The 18,852-nt window shown below is 48.7% G+C and overlaps 2 protein-coding genes across 8 annotated transcripts; one reads left to right on the plus strand and one right to left on the minus strand.

The window, feature by feature from the left end:
* The first annotated feature begins 1,124 nt into the window (after positions 1-1,124).
* On the plus strand, positions 1,125-8,173 carry LOC308468302 (Krueppel-like factor 5). Its single transcript, XM_080990440.1, has 5 exons — positions 1,125-1,188; positions 1,713-2,489; positions 3,667-4,213; positions 6,557-6,616; positions 7,480-8,173. Exons 2-5 carry the CDS (start codon positions 2,382-2,384, stop codon positions 7,656-7,658), a joined length of 894 nt encoding a protein of 297 aa, XP_080846566.1. The 5' UTR covers positions 1,125-1,188; positions 1,713-2,381; the 3' UTR covers positions 7,659-8,173.
* A 262-nt stretch (positions 8,174-8,435) lies between these two features.
* Positions 8,436-18,803, minus strand: KLF8 (KLF transcription factor 8). Of its 7 annotated transcripts, none has more exons than XM_080990404.1 (5): positions 17,285-18,086; positions 10,848-11,332; positions 10,449-10,551; positions 9,762-9,901; positions 8,436-9,540 (listed from the first exon to the last, which is right to left on the minus strand). In XM_080990404.1, exons 1-5 carry the CDS (start codon positions 17,545-17,547, stop codon positions 9,359-9,361), a joined length of 1,173 nt encoding a protein of 390 aa, XP_080846530.1. In that variant the 5' UTR covers positions 17,548-18,086; the 3' UTR covers positions 8,436-9,358. The 7 variants fall into 7 exon arrangements, with proteins under 7 accessions (XP_080846530.1, XP_080846531.1, XP_080846532.1 ...); XM_080990405.1 differs by lacking the exon at positions 17,285-18,086 and adding an exon at positions 17,081-17,238; XM_080990406.1 differs by lacking the exon at positions 17,285-18,086 and adding an exon at positions 16,377-16,514.
* Between the last annotated feature and the right edge of the window lie 49 nt (positions 18,804-18,852).

Raw genomic sequence — 18,852 nt, forward strand, 5'->3', positions numbered from 1 at the left:
TTGGATGGGGGGCTTTGATCCATTTCTGCGGTAATGCCATCCATCCATCCATCGGGTTGAACCGGGTTCCGCACAGTCGCGAAAACAAAGAAACCGAAAAAGCGGCAAACTGAATCTGCTCCGGAAGTCTGTTTGACGTCCGAAATGTTCAGAAGCCGAGACGCAGATTCCAGTTGGCACAGGCACCCCGGAAAGGGCCACCAACAGCTGCGTCGGACATTCAGCTTCCAAAAAACGTCCAGAAACCAATTTCTCATAACCAGAGAAAATGGTATAAATAAGATCTAAGTTTCAAGTTTTAGGTTCTTTTATAGTAAGATAAGGTTAAAATAGATTAAGGTAATATAATGACAGAATATTATGAAAAATGGAAAGGATTTGCTGTGACAGTTAACAACTAGGATACAAAAAAAGGGAGGAGTGAGGAGGTCAAAGAAAGAAGGTAATGACAGTTAAGGATTTGAGAATATTGGACTTGTTTTTTAAAAAGTTTGTGGCTTATTTTTGTTTTTTGATTGTGTTGTGTTACGTGCTTTGTTCTTATTTTTTTGATTTTGATTTTTATCAATTTGTATTGTTTGATTGTGGTTTGTTTTACTTCTGTTTTTTCTTTTTCTTTTTCTTTTTCGTTTTTTCTGTAACTTTAAAATTCTTAATAAATATCATTTAAAAAAAACAAAACAAAAAACGTCCAGAAACCAGAACACTTACTTCTGGGTTTTGGGCATTTGGGAACCAGCGTGTTTGGGTACCAAGGCGCTTGGGAACCAGGGTGTTTGGGTACCAAGGCGCTTGGAAACCAGGGCGTTTGCTACCAAGGCGTTTGGGTACCAAGGCGTTTAGAAACCAGGGTGTTTGGGAACCAAGGCGTTTGGGAACCAGGGCTGGTGCGGTCGATGTTTGTTGGAAGTACGAAGGTTATTGCCTCTGGCATGCAGAGCATCCCTGGGTGTGTTCGCAGGAATGCATTTCGGATTAATTCGATTTTCCGGTCCATTGTGATTCCCTCCATGCTCCTGCCCCCCAGCGCATTGTCCCAGCATGTCGGTTGTGGCCAAGACAGTCTGCCAAGGGAAATGCTGTTGTTGTTGTACTGTTAAAGGCTGTATTTTGCAGCTTCATTGCTTTCCAGGAACGGTTGCCAGGAAAACCCGGCTCAGCAAACACACCTCACCTAGGAGGCCAGTGGTGGGTGGAAAAATAGGCGCAATCCAGCACAAAACACATACACTGCATTAACTGTTTCCATGCTGTGGCGGCCACTGAGCAAGATGACGTCAGTTTTTTTAGATACTCCCAATGTTTCAGGAAGAAAAAAACCGTTACACACAAACGTATTTTCATAGAACCAGTGCTTTTTATTTTATTTTATTTTTTAATGTTTAGGAGTACTCTCATTTCCCGACTCATCTCGAAATACAGTCCATTTTCGGAGGATGCCAGCAAGGTTGAACCTTTCTGCAGAAAAGAGGCTTTTATGATTCCAAAAGGAAACTTTCCTCTGCTTGTCCGTATTAAGAGGATGTCAGCATGGTTGAACCTTTCTGTAAAAAAAGGGATTTAAATCTTAAAGGGTTTTATTCTGTTTTTCATCTGTCAGGAGCTGCCCAGAGTGGCTGGGGAAGCCCAGCCTGATGGTCGGGGTATAGATAATATACTTGAATATTACCATTATTATTGTTGTTGTTGTTGTTGTTGTTGTTGTATTTCAGTAGTGGAATGGTCCAAATAGCCTGGGAACCACCGAGAATCGAGGAGATTCAACCTGGAAAGACTGCACCAAACCTGCCCTTCTTTCTTTCTATTTCTCCAACAAAAAATAAAAAATCCTTCTATCTTGTGTTCCTTTAATGAAGAGGGTTTCTGGCCCTCTCATTGGCCGGAGTTGAGTGAGATCCCTCCTGATTGGCTGACAGAGGGAAAGAACTGCCCACTTTCAGACAGGTAAATTTTTCTTGCCGCAGATTGGGATATTCTTAAAGCTGCAGATTAGATGCTTCCGGGTGCCTGATTCTCTGCATCGTCAAAAAAACCTGGTTTTTCTTCTCGGATTTGAGTTTTTTTGCAACTGCAAAGTGGGAATTTTTCGTGCAACAAGATTTGGGACTCTTGAGACTGCAGAGCAACTGGATTCCTCAAGATTAGGAAGAGTGCCTTATTTTTGCATTGTCCAAAAAACTTGCTTTTCTTCTTTGATTTGAGTTTCACAACTCTGCAAATTGGGAATTTTTCGTGCAACAGATTTGGGATTCTTGCTCCAAATTATTAACCGGCCAGTCAGCTTTCCGAGGGGCCAAATTGTCCCAAAAATCTCATTTTTTTTCTTGGATTTGAGTTTTTTCCGCAACTCTGCCAAGTAGAAGAAGGGCAGGGTGGGTAGGATGAGCTGTGGCCCAGTATCGAAACCCGCCAACATGGAAGACGCAGATGTCTCCGAAGACCTCCAACCAACGGTACAAATCTCAGAAAGTCAGCAGGCTCTGGCCCAGGTAAGTGAGCTGCAGGAAAACCCCATATTCTGGGTTTTTTATTTATTTTTCATTTTTTCATTTATATATTTACTTACTTACTTACTTTTTATACCACCCTACACCCAAAGGTCTCGGGGCCGTTCACGTAAAATATCAAATACGTAAAATTGAAATAAAAACAATAATTCAGTAAACACCCCCTGCCTAATTGGCGCATATTGGCCTGAATACGGTACCGTATTGGCCTGAAGATAAGGCACCCTTTAGCTTTTCATGGTTAGGATTTGGGGGAAAATATGAGGCTTATATTTGGGACAATACGGTACATACTTACTTGGCTCAATGTCATTTTTTATTGTCTCCCTAGTAAATTATTGACCAAGGTCAATATTTGCTCCTCAGACCGTTCAATCTTGGTCTTGACCCCGGGTTCAAGATGCTTGTTCTTTTTCCTTCGAGAACACTCTGAGGATAAGAGGGCAAAAGCAGGGTGGATTTGATTTGAATTGAATCAATTTAAATCCCTAGTCCGGGAGACTTGATATAAAATCCTTTTTCAACCTTGCTGTGGCATCCACTTAATATGGACAATCAGAGGAAGGTTTCCTTTTTGGAATAATAAAATTCTTTTTCTACAGAAAGGTTCAACCTTGCTGGCATCCTCTTATATGGGCAAGCAGAGGAAGATTTCCTTTGTGGAATCATAAATTTTCAGAGTCATTTCTACACTTCATTTTTAAAAAATTGTTTAACCACATCAGTTAACAAACATGGATGCATATGGTACTATATTATTCTTTTACTTAAATAAATGGTTATTAAAGAAATGGTTATTTTTCTCCTTCCAATCAAGTATGGCAGAAAAGTTGTCCAGATATCGGCAGTTAACTTATTAAACCTCACCGTCATTTCATAATCTTCGCTCTATGTATTTCTAAGAGTGGAACCAAATCAGTAATTTTTGACAGAAGTGTAAAAACGACTCTGAAAATTTATGATTCCAAAAAGGAAACCTTCCTATGGTTGCCAATATTGAGGATGGCAGCAAGGTTGAGCCTTTCTGTAAAAAAATGATTTCATTATTCCAACTAGGAAACATTCCTCTGCTTGGCCATATAAGAAGGTGCCAGCAAGGTTGAACCTTTCTGTAAAAAGGGGGATTTTATTATTCCACTAACTGCCCTTTCTCCTCCAGGCCCCCTTTGAAATGGACCAGTACCTCTCAGGACATTTGCCCGCCACCCCCCTGGACATCGGGCAGAAGTACCGCCAGGAAAGCGCCTCAGTGGTCGACGAATACTTCTCCGCAGAGATGCCACCTTCCGCCCACCTTCGCACGGGCCTCTACCGGCCCCCCAAGCCCCTCGCCCCCTTCGCCCGGGTCAAATCGGAACCCGGCACCTTCTTGGCCAGGCCCGGCCCAGCCGGAGCATGGCAGACCCTCCCCGACTTTGGCAGCGCTTTCCACGTCTTCTCCAACCCGGGTCGGATCTTGGGGTGCCTGTCCCTGGGCACCGGCCTGCCGCCGTCACCACCAAACTCGCAGCCTGGCAGCCCGGAGGTTGCCGAGGGCATCTCTCAAAGGCAGGACCAGGCTGCCTCGTCGGTGAAAGGACCCCTCCAGGGCCAAATGCCAACGCTGCATGGTGGATTGCGGACCCTCGCCGTGCCGATCCCCAAGTACAGCCAGAGGAACAACCTGGAGCTGGAGAAGAGAAGGGTCCATCATTGTGACTACTCCGGTAGGACCAATCCTTTTTTACTGAAAGGTTCAGCCTTGCTGGCATCCCCTGAATATTAACAAGGAGAAGGTTTCCTTTTTGGGATAATAAAATCCCTTTTTAGACAAAGGTACAGCCTTGCAGGCATCCTCTGAATATTGACAAGGAGAGGAAGGTTTCCTTTTTGGGATAATTCCTTTTTTTACAGAAAGGTCCAACCTTGCTGGCATCCTCTTAAAATTGACAAGTGGCCTGAATATAAGCTGCACTTTCACTTTTCGCAGTCGGAATTTGGGGAAAAAGTGAGGCTTATATTCAGGCTGATACGGATTATTGTTATTGTTATTATTATTACTACTATTATTATTATTACTGCCACTGCTATTACTACTACTACTACAACAACAATAATAATTTATTATTTATACTCCGCCCATCTGGCTGAATTTCCCCAGCCACTCTGGGTGGCCCCCAATCAAGTGTTAAAAACAATACAGCATTATATTGAAAACTTCCCTAAACAGGGCTGCCTTCAGATGTCTTCTAAAGATAGGATAGCTGCTTATTTCCTTCACATCTGAAGGGAGGGTGTTCCACAGCGTGGGCGCCACTACCGAGAAGGCCCTCTGTTTGGTTCCCTGTAACCTCACTTCTTGCAATGAGGGAACCGTCAGAAGGCCCTCGGAGCTGGACCTCCGTGTCCAGGCTGAACGATGGGGGTGGAGATGCTCCTTCAGATATACTGGACCGAGGCTGTTTAGGGCTTGAAAGGTCAGCACCAACACTTTGAATTGTGCTCAGAAACGTACTGGGAGCCAATGCAGATTTCTCAGGACCAGTGTTATGTGGTCCTGGTGGCCACTCCAAGTCCCCAGTCTAGCTGCCGCATTCTGGATTAATTCCAGTTTCTGGGTCACCTTCAAAGGTAGCTCCACATAGAGCGCATTGCAGTAGTCCACGCAGGAGATAACTAGAGCATGCACCACTCTGGTGAGACAGTCTGGAGGCAGATAGGGTCTCAGCCTGCGTACCAGGTGGAGCGGGTAGACAGCTGCCCTGGACACAGAATTGACCATCTCCTGTGAGTCCAAAATGACTCCCAGGCTGCACACCTGGTCCTTCAGGGGCACAGTTACCCCATTCAGGACCAGGGAGTCCCCCACACCCACCCGTCTCCTGTCCCCCAAAAACAGTACTTCTGTCTTGTCAGGATTCAACCTCAATCTGTTAGCCGCCATCCATCCTCCAACCGCCTCCAGATACTCACACAGGACCTTCACCGCCTTCACTGGTTCTGATTTGAAAGAGAGGTAGAGCTGGGTATCATCTGCATATTGATGGACACCCAGCCCAAACCCCCTGATGATCTCTCCCAGCGGTTTCATATAGATGTTAAAAAGCATGGGGGAGAGGACAGAACCCTGAGGCACCCCACAAGGGGTCTGAACACTCATCCCCCACCACCACTTTCTGAACACTGCCCAGGAGGAAGGAGCGAAACCACTGTATAACAGTGCCCCCAGCTCCCAGCCCCTGTAGACGGTCCAGAAGGATGTTATGGTCAATGGTATCAAAAGCCGCTTAGAGATCCAGCAGAACTAGGAAACAGCTCTCACCTTTGTTCCTAGCCCGCCGGAGATCTTCAACCAGCGCGACCAATGCAGTTTCAGTCCCATGATGAGGCCTGAATCCCGACTGGAAGGGATCCAAATGGTCCGCATCCTCCAGGTGTGCTTGGAGTTGTTCAGCAACCACCCGCTCAATCAGCTTGCCCAAGACTGGAAGATTTGAGACTGGGCGATAGTTGGCCATACTGGCCGGGTCTAAAGATGGTTTTTTAAGAAGCGGTTTGATGACCGCCTCTTTCAGTGGGTCTGGGAAGGCTCCCTCACAGAGAGAAGCTTTCACCACCCCGCCAAGCCCATTGCCCAGCCCTTCCCGGCTAGCTTTTATAAGCCAGGATGGGCAAGGATCAAGGAGACAGGTGGTTGGTTTCACTCGTCCAAGCAGCCTGGTCACATCCTTGGAGGTAACAGATTGGAATTAATCCCACGCAACTTGATTAGACAGGACTCTAGCACTCTCTCGCCCTGGCTCTGGCTCCCCTCCTTCTGAATCTGAGCGACTTTATCTGCAAAAAAAAAACTTTGCAAAAGTGTTGCAGGAGATCTTGGGGTCCCTACCAGGCCCCGGTGGTGCAGGTGGTTCCAGTAAGATTGCGAACCACGTGAAAGAGTCTCCTGCTGCTGTTTACTGCAGATGCAATAGAGGTGGTGAAAAAGGCCCTCTACTACTACTACTACTACTACTACTACTACTACTACTACTATTTCACCCCACCAATTCATCCTGATCTTTTCACAGGTTGCACAAAGGTTTACACCAAAAGTTCTCACCTGAAAGCACATCAGAGAACTCACACAGGTATGTGGTTGGCTGCGGCTAAACCTGAGGGGGGCGAGATGTGCTTGTAAGGGAGATGATTGGGGTGGAATTAGAAATGTCCTCCGCCCCCTGGTGGATTTGATTTAAATGCAATCAATTTAAATCACCATTTAAATCCCTGGTCAGTAAGAATCAATTTAAATCCTTTTTTACAGAAAGGTTCAGCCTTGCTGGTATCCTAATATGGACAACTGGAGAAAGGTTTTCATTTTGGAATGATTAAATTACTTTTTTTTTAGTTCAACCTTGCTGGAATCCTCTTAATATTGACAAACGGAGGGAGGTTTCATTTTTGGAATAATAAATTTTCAGAGTAGTTTTTTACAGTTATATCCTGGGTAGATTTGATTTAAATCAAATTGATTTAAATTTCGATTTAAATCACAATTTAAACCCCTAGTCAGTAAGACTTGAATTAAGTCCTTTTCCTTACAGTAACACTGTAAAAACTACTCTGAAAATTTATTATTCCAAAAAAGAAACCTTCCTCCACTTGTCCATATTAAGTGGCTGAACCTTTCTGTAAAAAAATGATTTTATTATTCCAAAAATTAAACCTCCCTCTGCTTGTCCACATTAAGAAGATACCAACAAGGATGAACCTCTCAGTAAAAAAAGGATTTCAATCAAGTCTTACGGACTAGGGATTTCAATCGCCATCCATCCTCCAACCACCTCCAGGCATACCCAGCACCTTCGCTGGTTCCGATTTCTGGGTGCCATTCGAACCCGCAGCCCCAACCCCTGGGCATCTGCTACGAAAATGAGCCCTGGGAGGAGAAAGGCTGGGCAGATGTTTCTAACGCCGCTCCTTTTCCTTCTTTCTTCTGCCCCCTTTCCAGGCGAGAAGCCATATCGGTGCACTTGGGACGGGTGTGAATGGTGCTTTGCCCGATCTGACGAGCTGACACGCCACTACCGGAAACACACGGGTGCCAAACCCTTTGGGTGCCTCGCCTGTGGGCGATGTTTTTCTCGATCGGACCACTTGGCGCTGCACATGAAAAGGCACCAGAACTGAAGATGGAGGCCCCCAGCCAAAGAGCCGCATTGTCCATATTAAGAGGATGTCAGCAAGGCTGAACCTTTTTGTAAAAAATGGGATTTTATTATTCCAAAAAAGAAACCTTCCTCTGCTTGTCCATATTAAGAGGATGCCAGCAACTCTGAACCTTTCTGTAAAAAAGTGGATTTTATTATCCCCAAAAGGAAACCTTCTTTGGTGCTCAAACACCCTCTAAGAGTGCCCCATCTACTTGGTTTCCCCTCCGACCCATTTTTGATTTTGTTTTATACATTTTGAATGTTTTGCTTAAATACCATCTGTCATTGTGTTAAATTTTGTGTTAAATGCCATCTGTTAAACATATTTATCCCATTTTCCTTTATCGCCTCGCAAGCCGCAAATCTCCAACTCTCCATCCATAATTTCCCCCCATGATGATAATCGAATCATTTTACTACCGATATCCATAGCCTATTGGATCATTACCTCTTTTACATCCCATTGCAATAAAATTCCATATATTTTAGAAATCACCTTTGTCTTGCAATAATTCTTGCAATAATTCTTTATCTAATATTGAAATTTCACTTGCAAAATCTGTTTTGTTTTTTTATCTGCTTTGAACATTTTGTTGGTACTGAATCCAACCTGTGGCTCACTGGTTTTTGTGACTGTGTGGATCCCAGTTCAGCTATTGATTGATTGACTGTGTGATTGCGGAAACGGATCAAACCCGCCCCCATCCAAACAATGACTATCACTAGTGCAGGTCAGGAAAAAAATAAATTCCAATTTTTATCATCTACAAGATCTTATTTATTTTATCGTACAGTCTATTGATTATTGGTTTCATTTCGGGGATCAAATTCTCAATAAAGAGCAAAATTCACATTCAAATGGCTGTTTTTAAAAGTCCGGAACGGATCAATCAGGTCAGTGCAGGTGAGGAAAAAATTTAATTTCAGTTTCTATCATCTATAAGTTCATATTTATTTCATAGTACAGTCCATTGATTATTGGTTTCGTTTTGGGGATCAATGGTCTTGTTAGAGAGCAAAATTCATGTTAAATTGCTGTCTTAATCCGTTTTGCATTCCTTTCTATGGGAAAGCATGACTCGCACTTGGAACGCTTTGGACTGAAGTTTGAGGCTCAAAGTAACCCTGTCCTGTCTTATTTACTTCATCAAACAGTCCATTGAAGATTGCTTTCGTTTCAGCGATCAATGCTCTCGCTCGAGAGGAAAATCCACAAACAGCTCTCAATCAATCCCTTTCTATGGGAATGCGCCACTCGCACTCGGAACCCGGGGAGATGTTCATGTCCATATCCCACCCAAAATCTCATATATTGATCCGTACAAGGAAGACCCTCCTCTGTTGCCCCCAGACCCCCCCATCCGCCAAAGGGGAAACTACCCCCATCGGTCGAACCAGGTTTCAGGTTCAAGTCCGGCTTGACCCCTTCTGCCAAAGGGGAATGGCACCCGTCAATTGAGGTTATTCCTCTTATCCCCAAAAGGAAACCTTCCTCCGATTGTCCCTATTCAGAGAATGTCAGCAAGGCTGAACCTTTCGGTAAAGGTCCGAGAGACTCCACCCATCTTGGCTTGGGGATCAAACTCGCTGTCATGGTTCTTCACTCTGCCAAAGTTTCTCCTTTGACCCCTGGATATTTGGGGGGGGGATCCGAGGGTGACCGCCGGCCCTCCAATTTCACATCATGATGTGTCTCCGGCGATGGAGAGCCAGGTGGTCCGAGCGCGAGAAGCTCCGGTCGCAGTCCGAGCAGCGGAAGGGCTTGATGCCTGTGTGTTTCCGGAAGTGCCGGGTCAATTCATCAGAACGGGCAAATTTCCAGGTACAGCCCTCCCAGGTACACTTATACGGCTTCTCTCCTGCAGGGGGCAACAAAGGGTTATTGTTTTAGTAACATGAAATAAATAGGATGCCAGCAAGGCTGTCCCTTCCTTTTAACAAAGGGATTTTATTATTCCAAAAAGAAACCCTTCATCCCATTGTCAGTATTAGGAGGATGCCAGCAAGGAATTTATTATGATTAAAAAAAGTCTTCCTCTGATTGTCAATATTAAGAGGATGCCAGGAAGGTTGACCCTACCTGTGTGTATCCTTCTGTGAGCTTTTAAGTGTGAGCTCTTTGTGTAAACTTTGCTACAACCCTCAAAGTCGCACTGGTGAATGCGCCTCTTCTTGAGGTCCGGGGAGTCGGTCTGCTGCATCTGGCTCACGGAGGATGGCCTGGCAAGAGATCGACAGAGAGGAGGGGAGTAACAAAATACTACTATTACTAGTACTAGTTTATTATTTCTACCCTGCCCACCTGGCCACTCATTGTTAGAAATAAACTAACAATTAAAAAAACAGTAAAAAACAGACACATGACAAACACCAGAACCTGATAGTAAGACTCAACATCCTATTATTATTATTATTATTATTATTATTATTATTATTAGATCCATACCCCTCCCATCTGGCCACTCATTGTTAAAAATAAAATAACAATGAAAAAAAAAGGCAAAATCAAGGACGAGAAACAGCAGAACCTGAGAGTAAGATTCAACTAACAACAACTCTATCCCTAATCCCTGTCCCTAACTCCTATCCCTATCTCTAACCCTTATTGCTAACCCTAATAATAATAATAATAATAATAACAATAACAACAAGTATAAATTAAATCGATTTAAATCACGATTTAAATCCCTAGTCCGTAAGACTCGATTTAAATCCTTTCTTTACAGAAAGGTTCATCCTTGCTGGCATCCTCTGGCAGGAAACTCACTCTCTCTGGAGCTCGGGGAAGGAGGCCGGGCGGCTCTCCGAAGCGCTGTCATCGCTCTCGCTGCCAATGCCAATTGGGCAAATAGAACCGGGGTCCACTTTCACTGCAGGGAAAAACAAAGGCACATTCAGAAAAAGGACAAGACTTTCCGGGATATATTTGTAGTTTCCTGGAGTTTAGTGATCTGACATGGTTGTTTCTCCCTGCCTTTGTTTACTTCCCCTTTTGGGAATAATGAAATCCTTTTTTTACAGAAAGGTTCAGCATCCTCTTAATGTGGACAATTGGAAGCAGCTTTCCTTTTTGGAACAATGAAATTCTTCTTTTATAGAAAGGTTCAGCCTTGCTGGCATGCTCTTAATATTGTCATGATCTATGACCACCCTGCAGCGCCCTCACCGGACCCGGCGTCCTTCCCGTCGCCCCCGATGAGGGGCACCGTCACGGCGGCTGCCGCCACCCCGTCGGCCGGCACGGCGGCATAGACGACCGGCAGCGACTGGACCACCAGCGGGATGGTCTGGAGTTTGCCCATCTTGCCGGGCAGCTGGAACGAGGGGATCGTGTGGATCACGTGCAGGATCTGCTGCCCGCCGCTGCCCTGGCTTGAGGCCAGGATGGAGCCCGGAGACAGGACAGCTGGGATGGCCGAGGACGTGGAGCCCAGTGGCGCCGGTGACACGGCGGGTGGTGCACCGGTCCGGAAGCAGGAGAGAGGGATCTGGGGCACTGGTGGCACCTTGGTTTTGTGGACTGATAGATCCACCGGCTCGGCCAGCAGCTCCTCAGGGGGCTCGGTCTTAATGTCACCCAGCAACGCGGCCGGCAGCTCGCCGTCACCCAGCAGTGGCGAGGAACTCATGGTGGGCAGAGGTGCCGGGAGCCTGGGGAAGGGAAGAGAAGGGCCAGTCAGGTCTGGGTTCCTGAACACCTTGGGAAGGTTTCCTTATTGAAATCATAAACCCCCTTTTGTCTTAACAGAAAGGTTCAGCCTTGCTGGCATCCTCTGATTGACAATCGGAGGAAGGTTTCCTTTCTGCAATAATACAGAAAGGTTCAACCTAGCTGGCATCCGCTTACTTTTAGACAAGCTGAGGAAAGTTTCCTTTTTGGAATAGTGAAATCCCTTTTTTTACAGAAAGGTTCAGCCTTGCTGGCCTCCTCTGAATATGGCAAAGTGGAGGGAGGTTTCCTTTTTGGAATCATCAAATCCTTTTTTATACAGAAAGGTTCAACCTTGCTGGCATTCCCTTAATATGGACAACTGGAGGAAGGTTTCGATTTTGGAATAATAAAATCCCTTTTTTTACAAAAAGCAGAGGAAAGTTTCCGTTTGGGAATCATAAAATTCTTAATGAAATTATTGTTCTTCTTCATTATTATTATTATTATTATTATTATTAATTTTATCTTTATACCGCCTTATACCCAAAGGTCTCAGGGCGGTTCACATAAAATATTGCATACATGAAATCAAAATACAAACAACAACCCTATAGTAGTAGTAGTATGATGATGATGATGATGATGATGTCCTAAAGCCAAGACTGTGAGCACTCATGATGCTCCCTGCCCAAATAAAGATGCTTTTTTTTACAGAAAGCTGGGGGTTGCAAGTGCCGCCAAAAGCTTTGCAAAAAGGGCCCCCCTGGCTGCAGCCGGACCCCCAAGGCCTTTCCAAGAGTTGGCAAAGGGCAGCCCCGGAGAACTGACTCAGGTGTGGGGCACCCCGCCAAAATGCACCCACCCACCTCCACCCACAGTCAAAAGGAAAGCCCAGCCAGGGCGCCCTGCCTTTACAGAAAGGTTCGACCTTGCCGGCATCCTTTTTTAAATATTGACAAGCAGAAGATGGTTTCCTTTTTGGAATGATAGAATCTGTGTTGTTGTTTTTTGTTTTTGTTTTTACAAAAAGGTTCAGCCTTGCTGGCCTCCTCTTAATATGGACAACCGGAGGAATGTTTCCTTTTTGGAGTCATAAGTTTTCAGAAATGCATAGACTATTAGACCAATAATTATAAAATTATGGGGAGGTTTAATAAATTAACTGTTTCTGTTTGGACAACTTTTCTGCTGTGCTTGATTGGAAGGAGAAAAGGAATCATTTCCTTCATAACTATTTAAACAATTTATTTAACTAAAACAATAACTAAAACAACATTATGGTATATGTATCCATGTTTGTTAACTGATGTGCTTAAACTTTTTTTAAAAGAAAAATTTAGGGCAGGCTTCCTCAACCTCAGCCCTCCAGACTACAATTCCCAGCATCCCTGACCTGCTAGCTACGGATCATGGGAGTTGTAGGTCAAAAACATCTGGATTGCTGATTTTGAGGAAGCCTAACTGAGTTTCAGCACACATGAAAAACTTTAAACAAATCCTTCTTTCCTGATGAATAGCCTTTGGACTAGCTTAAAGAGAAAATCTTGAGAAAGATTTTTCCTCCCAAAGCATTTTATTTTAAAAATCTGATTTAAGGCAGCTCAGAGAGAGGAGGGGGGGGAGAGAGATATGTGAAGGCAAGGCTTGCTGGAGCATTACAGGGAAGCCAGCCTGCAGGCTCTGTTGCCATGGCAACCGGATGCACCTGAGGATGGATCTGGTACCCAGGCCCGCATCTCTTTCTAGGGGAAAGCGCACCTCACTTTTGGAATTGAGTGCGAATTTTGGGGGGCGGGCAAGACGGCAAAAGTCTCTCTGCGCACGAGGCAGCGACGAGAGGACGGAGGGCCCAGAGCTCGGCCTCTGGGGCAACGTAGAGTTCCCCTCTGGCCCCTCGCAGGGAGAAGGGACCCTTCCATTGCCCGCCTGCCCACCAAGGGGGCCAAGAGGGACCCGGTCTCCCTGCTGGTCTGAGGCTGCTGGTGCTGATGCTGATGGGGCCAGGTACCAAGCTCTATCAGGTGCATCCCATTGCCGTGGCAACAGAGCCTGCAGGCTGGCTTCCCTGTGATGCTCAAGCAAGCCCTGCCTTCACATCTCTCTCTCTCTGTGTGTGTCTTTCTCTCTACTTTTTTGCTCTCTGTTCCTCTCTCAAATCTCCCTTCCTCTATCCCTCTCTTCTTTCTTTCCCTCCCTAGACGACTACTACTACTTCTTCTTTTCTCTCTCTCTTTCTCCCCTCTCTTTCTCTCTACTTTTTTCTCTTTCTCTCCATTTCTCTCCAATCTCCCTTCATATATCCTCTCTTCTCTCTTTCCCTCCCTCTTCCTCCCTGGACTTCTTCCCCCCCCTCTCTCTCTCCCCCTCCCCCCCCCTTTATTTGCCAGCAGAGAAGGGCAAGGCCTGGAGGAAATTCCTGCCATAGGTGCGGACACGGCTGCAGGCGGCTGGGTGTGCCCCCATCTCACCAGCTCTTTAGGCCGGCCAGAGCTTTCCTGGATAATAAGGATCATTTTATTATTTTTACTCCGCCCATCTGGCCCTCTCCGCCCAGCTTCAGCTGCCTTGACAAGCCCTAAGCAAGGAGGCGAATCTGGCCCAGAGCCAAGTGCAAGGCGTGGCGCCCGCCCATCCCCTTTGCAACCTCTCCATGACCTAGCGCTACCCAGGCCCTGCCCAGAGTGGAAGAATGTGGGCGTTCCTGCTGCCGCTCGCTCTCCACCCAGCACAGGCTGGGTGTGCCTCCCAGACTTTAAAAAAACCCTAAAACAGCAATTTAACATGAATTTCTCTATCTAACGAGACCTAAAAGGAAAGCAATAAGCAGTCTTTGGACCCCTGGGCTCTCACTTGTGGAATGTCTCTCCCCCCCCCCCCATGCTTTTTAACTTCTAAATGAACCTGCAGGGAGAGATTATCTGGTGGTTTCCGCTGGGGGTTCACCAGTATGCAGATGGTACCCAGCTCAGCCTCCCTTTTAAATCAGAACCAGTGAAGGCAGTCAAGGTCCTGTGTGAGTGCCTGGAGGCGGTTGGAGGACGGATGGCGGCTAACAGATCTGGACGAGACTGAAGTCCAGTTGTGGGGGGGCACCCTGGTCCTGAATGGGGCAACTGCGCCCTTGAAGGACCAGGTGCGCAGCCTGGGGCTCATTTTGGACCTATGGAGGCGCAGGTCCATTCTGTGTCCAGGGCAGGTATATCTGGGATGCAGGATGAGACCCTCCCTGCCCGCCGACTGTCTCACCAGAGTGGTGCATGCTCTGGTTATCTCCCACTTGGACTACTGCAATGCGCTCCATGTGGGGCTACCTTGGAAGGTGACCCAGAAACTACAATTAATCCAGAATGTGGCAACTAGGAGCGGCTGCCGAGACCACATAACACCGGTCTTGAAAGACCTACATTGGATCCCAGGACATTTCTGGGCACAATTCAAAGTGTTGGTGCTGACCTTGAAAGCCCTCAACAGCCTCGGTCCTGTAGACCTGAAGGAGCGTCTCCACTCCAGACACTGGGGTCCCTCTCCCGAGGGCCTTCTGGCTTTTAGAAGACATTGGAAGGCACCCCTGTTTAGGGAAGTTTGTAAGGTTTGACGTTTTAGTCTGTTTAAGGCCAGAAGGACATGAGCCACCAATTCAGTCCTGCCATCTCCACAGTTTTTCCCAGTGAGATTTTTTGGAATTGTCCCTCGAGGACAGCCGAAGGTGGTACATTCAATCTTGAGAGAGTAGAAGCGCGTCGCTATTTTGGAATTACAGTGGTACCTCGGGTTAAGTACTTAATTTGTTCCAGAGGTCCGTTCTTAACCTGAAACACCACTTTAGCTAATGGGGCCTCCTGCTGCCGCTGCACTGCCGCTGCATGATTTCTGTTCTCATCCTGAAGCAAAGTTTTTAACCCAAGGTACTATTTCTGGGTTAGTGGAGTCTGTAACCTGAAGCGTATGTAACCTGAAGTGTATGTAACCTGAGGTACCACTGTATCAAAGTTGTGCAAATAGGGTGCCAAAGAGTCGAATAGGTGGAAAGTAGTGATACCATGGGAAAAATTTCCCGATTGTGGCCAAGTTGTTCTGACGCTCGAGATTGTTTAGCTTGTTTGCTTGACTAAAACCCAAAGTGATTAGCTGTTGTGGTGATAAACCACAAGAGTGAAGTTTTGGAAAGACAATTTCAGTCCAGGCGCTCTGATGACAATCTTTTCGCACTAGACGGGGGAATTTGAGTTCAGACGAAGCCAGCCGCGTGGTACCCTGGTTCTCAAACTTAATCCGTTCCGGAACCCTCTCTGCGCGCTCGGCTGCGCCCTCTGCCGCTCCCGTTTCCTGGGGTTGTGCCGCCTCCGCGCTTTCGCCTCCTCCGCCCACAACCCGGGGGCGCCCCCGCCTGTCAACCCGGAGCCAGTCTCACTCCATCGCCTCGCAGACACCGGGGGCGCAGTGGCCACCCATGGATCGTTCTCACGGAGCCTGCTCGAGCCCCGGACTCGCTGCCAGGCAGGGGCTCGAGCGCACCCCCTCGGGAGACGCCAAGCAGAGGCTCTCCCGTGCGTAAAAGTCGCGGCTGCCGGTCCTCCAGCTCTTCCTCTTCCCTGCGCGCTTCCACCTCCTCCACCCACTCACCGCCCAGGGGCGCCCCCACCTGTCGACGCGGAGCCAGCCTCGCTCCCTCGCCTCCTCCGGGAGCGCAGCGGCCACCCTGGCTCCACCCGCGGGATCGTTCTCACGGAGCCTGCTCCAGCCCCCCTCTCCCCGACTCGCTGCCAGACAGAACCAGGGGGACTAGGGAGCAGCAGTGCCGCGCCAGAAAGCCCCCCCACCCCGCCACCCCACCTCGGGAGAGGCCCAGCAGTGGCTCTCCCGTGCGTAATAACAGGCGCAGCGGCCCGGCCTCTCCAGCTCCTCCTCTTTCCTGCGCGCTCGACTGCGCCCTCTGCCGCTCCCGTTTCCTCGGGGGGTGGCGCCTCCGCGCTTCCGCCTCCTCCGCTAACCGCCCTTGACCGAGGCTTCCTTGCCCGCTTAGCGCCTCCGCGCCGGGCGCACCTCTCTCCGCGGGTCCCCGTGCGCAAAGGCAGCCTCGCTGGACGCGCCGGTGGTGATGGTGGCGGCGGCGGTGGCTGCTCTTCTCCGACGAGCCGGGCTCCCCCACCCATCCGCCCGTCCCTGACCCCACCCACCACCGCCTCCACCCACCGCCCCCGCCCCCACCTGTCAACCCGAGCCAGAGCCAGCCTTCCCCCCCCCCGCCAATCCGCCGCCACCAGGGGCGCAGCGGCCGCCACCCTGGCTCCATCACCCGTGGGATCAGCTCACGGAGCTTGCTCGAGCCCCAGAACCGGGAGCGGCGGCGGGAGAGAGGGACGCAGCAGAGCCGCGCCAGAAAGCCCCCACCCCCGCCACACCCCCTCGGGAGACGCCCAGCCGAGGCTCTCCTCCGTTAGTAACAGACGCCTCCAGCTCCTCCTCTTCCCGGCGGGCTCGGCTGCGTCCTCTGCCGCTCCCGTTTGCGGGAGGCTGGCGCCGCCTCCGCGCTTCCGCCTCCTCCGCCCACCGCCCTTGACCGCTTCCCTGCCCACCCACCCGCCACCTCCTCCACCCACCGCCCTGCTGGACCACCTCCCTGCCCGCTCCTCTCGCCGGCGGTCCCCGTGCGCTAAGCGAGCCTGTCTGGCTGCTTTTCTCCAACGAGCCGGGCTCACCCACCCATCTGCCTGTCCCTCACCCCACCCACCACCGCCTCCACCCACCGTCCTGCAGGACCACCTCCCAGCCCGCTCCGCGCTGGGCGCACCTCTTGCCTGGGGTACCCAAGCCTGGCTGGACGCGCCGGGGGCGGCGGCGGCTCTCTTCCGCAGAGCCGCGCTCCCCCACCCATTTGCCCGTCCCTGACCCCACCCATCACCGCCTCCACCCACCGCCCACTGCCCCGGACCGCTTCTCCGCGCTCTCACCGCCTCCGCGCAGTGCGCTCCCCTCGCCGTGTGCGCAAAAGCGAGCCTGGCTGCTGGACGCGGCGCCGGTGGCGGCGGCTCCTCTCTCCCCCACCCAACTGCCTGACCCCACCCAGCGGCTCCACCCAGTCGCGACTCCACGGGCTGTCAATCAGCAGCGGCGGTGGGGGGAAGGGAGGAGGCAGGTGGCCAAATTGCGCGGCCGAGGGCGCAGCCGCCGCCGCCCTCCTTCCTTCTCCCCTCCTTTTCCACCCTTTTACCATTCCCCCCTCCCCGCACCAGCAGGAGCCGATCCGGGTTGGGCTGCTCCGCCCTTTCTGCCTCTACCTTCCCGCGGACAGGAGGCAGGCAGCCTTTTCCAGAGGCGAGTCCAGCCTTCCAAGTCCTTTTATTGGCTTTCCAAATTAATACGAATCAAACCTAATTATTTTAATGTAATACAATTTTCTAATAATATTAATAACAACAACAACAAATTATTTCTACCTCTCCCATCCGGCTGGGTTTCCCCAGCCACTCTTGGCAGCTTCCAACAAAAGATTAAAAATACATTAGAATGTCTGTCATTCAAAACTTCCGTAAACAGGGCTGCCTTCAGATGTCTTCTAAATGTCTAATTTAGTTGTTTATTTCTTTGACATCTGATGGGAGGCCATTCCACAAGGCGGGCGCCACCACCAAGAAGGCCCTCTTCCTGGTTGCCAACATACAGTGGTACCTGGATTCTCAAACGTAATCCGTTCCGAACCCAAAGCACTCTTTCCCATGCAAAGGAATTCCAAACAGATTAAACTATTCCAGACTTTTAAAAACAGCAATCTGAACATAAATTTTACTTTCTAATGAGACCACTGATCCATAAAATGAAAGCAATCACTAATGTGCTGTACGGTAAAATAAATAAGATATTGCAGATGATAAAAATGAAAATTAATTTTTTTTCTTACCTGCACTGATAAGTCATTGTTTGGATGCTTCTACCCATTTCCGCACTCACACTGTCAGTCCATCAGGAGCTGAACTGGGTTCCACACAGCCACAAAAAGAGGAACCGAAAAGCCACAAAAACACCAAATCAAGAGCAATAAGCAAAGTAACATTTGACTTCCGAAATGTTCAAAAACCAAGACGCGGCTTCAGATTGGTGCAGGCACCCTAGAAACAATCGCCGGCAGCCGCGTCGAACACTCAGCTTCCGGAAAATGTCCGAAAACTGGAACACTTCCTTTGGGCTTTTTGACGTTTGGGAAACCGAAACCAGGCCGAAACCCCAGTGGAAATGGACCCAGAAAACCAGTTTCTGTGAGTTATGTGGCTATTCCCTGCTGTGTGGAAAACGTAGGCAGCCAACCTGCTTCCCGCTCCAGCGCCCGATCCGGCTCCGGACTAAGCCCTCCGGACGTCTGCAGAGCCCCACCCCGGTTCACCTTTGAATGTATTTTTCATCTTTTGTGGGAAGCCGCCCAGAGTGGCTGGGAAAACCCAGCCAGATGAGCGGGGTAGAAATCATAAATTATTATTATTATTCACTTGGGCTCTGCAGAACTCCAGAAGGGAAAACAGGAGCA

The sequence above is a fragment of the Podarcis pityusensis genome (assembly GCF_964106645.2).
Source record: "Podarcis pityusensis genome assembly, chromosome: Z".
Classification (NCBI taxonomy): domain Eukaryota; kingdom Metazoa; phylum Chordata; class Lepidosauria; order Squamata; family Lacertidae; genus Podarcis; species Podarcis pityusensis.

Bases quoted from the DNA above. Each gene is read 5' to 3' on its own strand.
- LOC308468302 (XM_080990440.1), top strand. From the start codon at position 2,382: ATGAGCTGTGGCCCAGTATCGAAACCCGCCAACATGGAAGACGCAGAT. The intron at 2,490-3,666 runs GTAAGTGAGCTG...TTTCTCCTCCAG, and splicing joins GTCAGCAGGCTCTGGCCCAG to GCCCCCTTTGAAATGGACCA. The intron at 4,214-6,556 runs GTAGGACCAATC...ATCTTTTCACAG, and splicing joins CCATCATTGTGACTACTCCG to GTTGCACAAAGGTTTACACC.
- KLF8 (XM_080990404.1), bottom strand. From the start codon at position 17,547: ATGGTAAAAGGGTGGAAAAGGAGGGGAGAAGGAAGGAGGGCGGCGGCG. The intron at 11,333-17,284 runs GTGAGAGCGCGG...TCCCTTCCCCAG, and splicing joins GAGCGCACTGCGCGGAGGCG to GCTCCCGGCACCTCTGCCCA. The intron at 9,902-10,448 runs GTGAGTTTCCTG...ATCTCTTGCCAG, and splicing joins TTCCCCGAGCTCCAGAGAGA to GCCATCCTCCGTGAGCCAGA.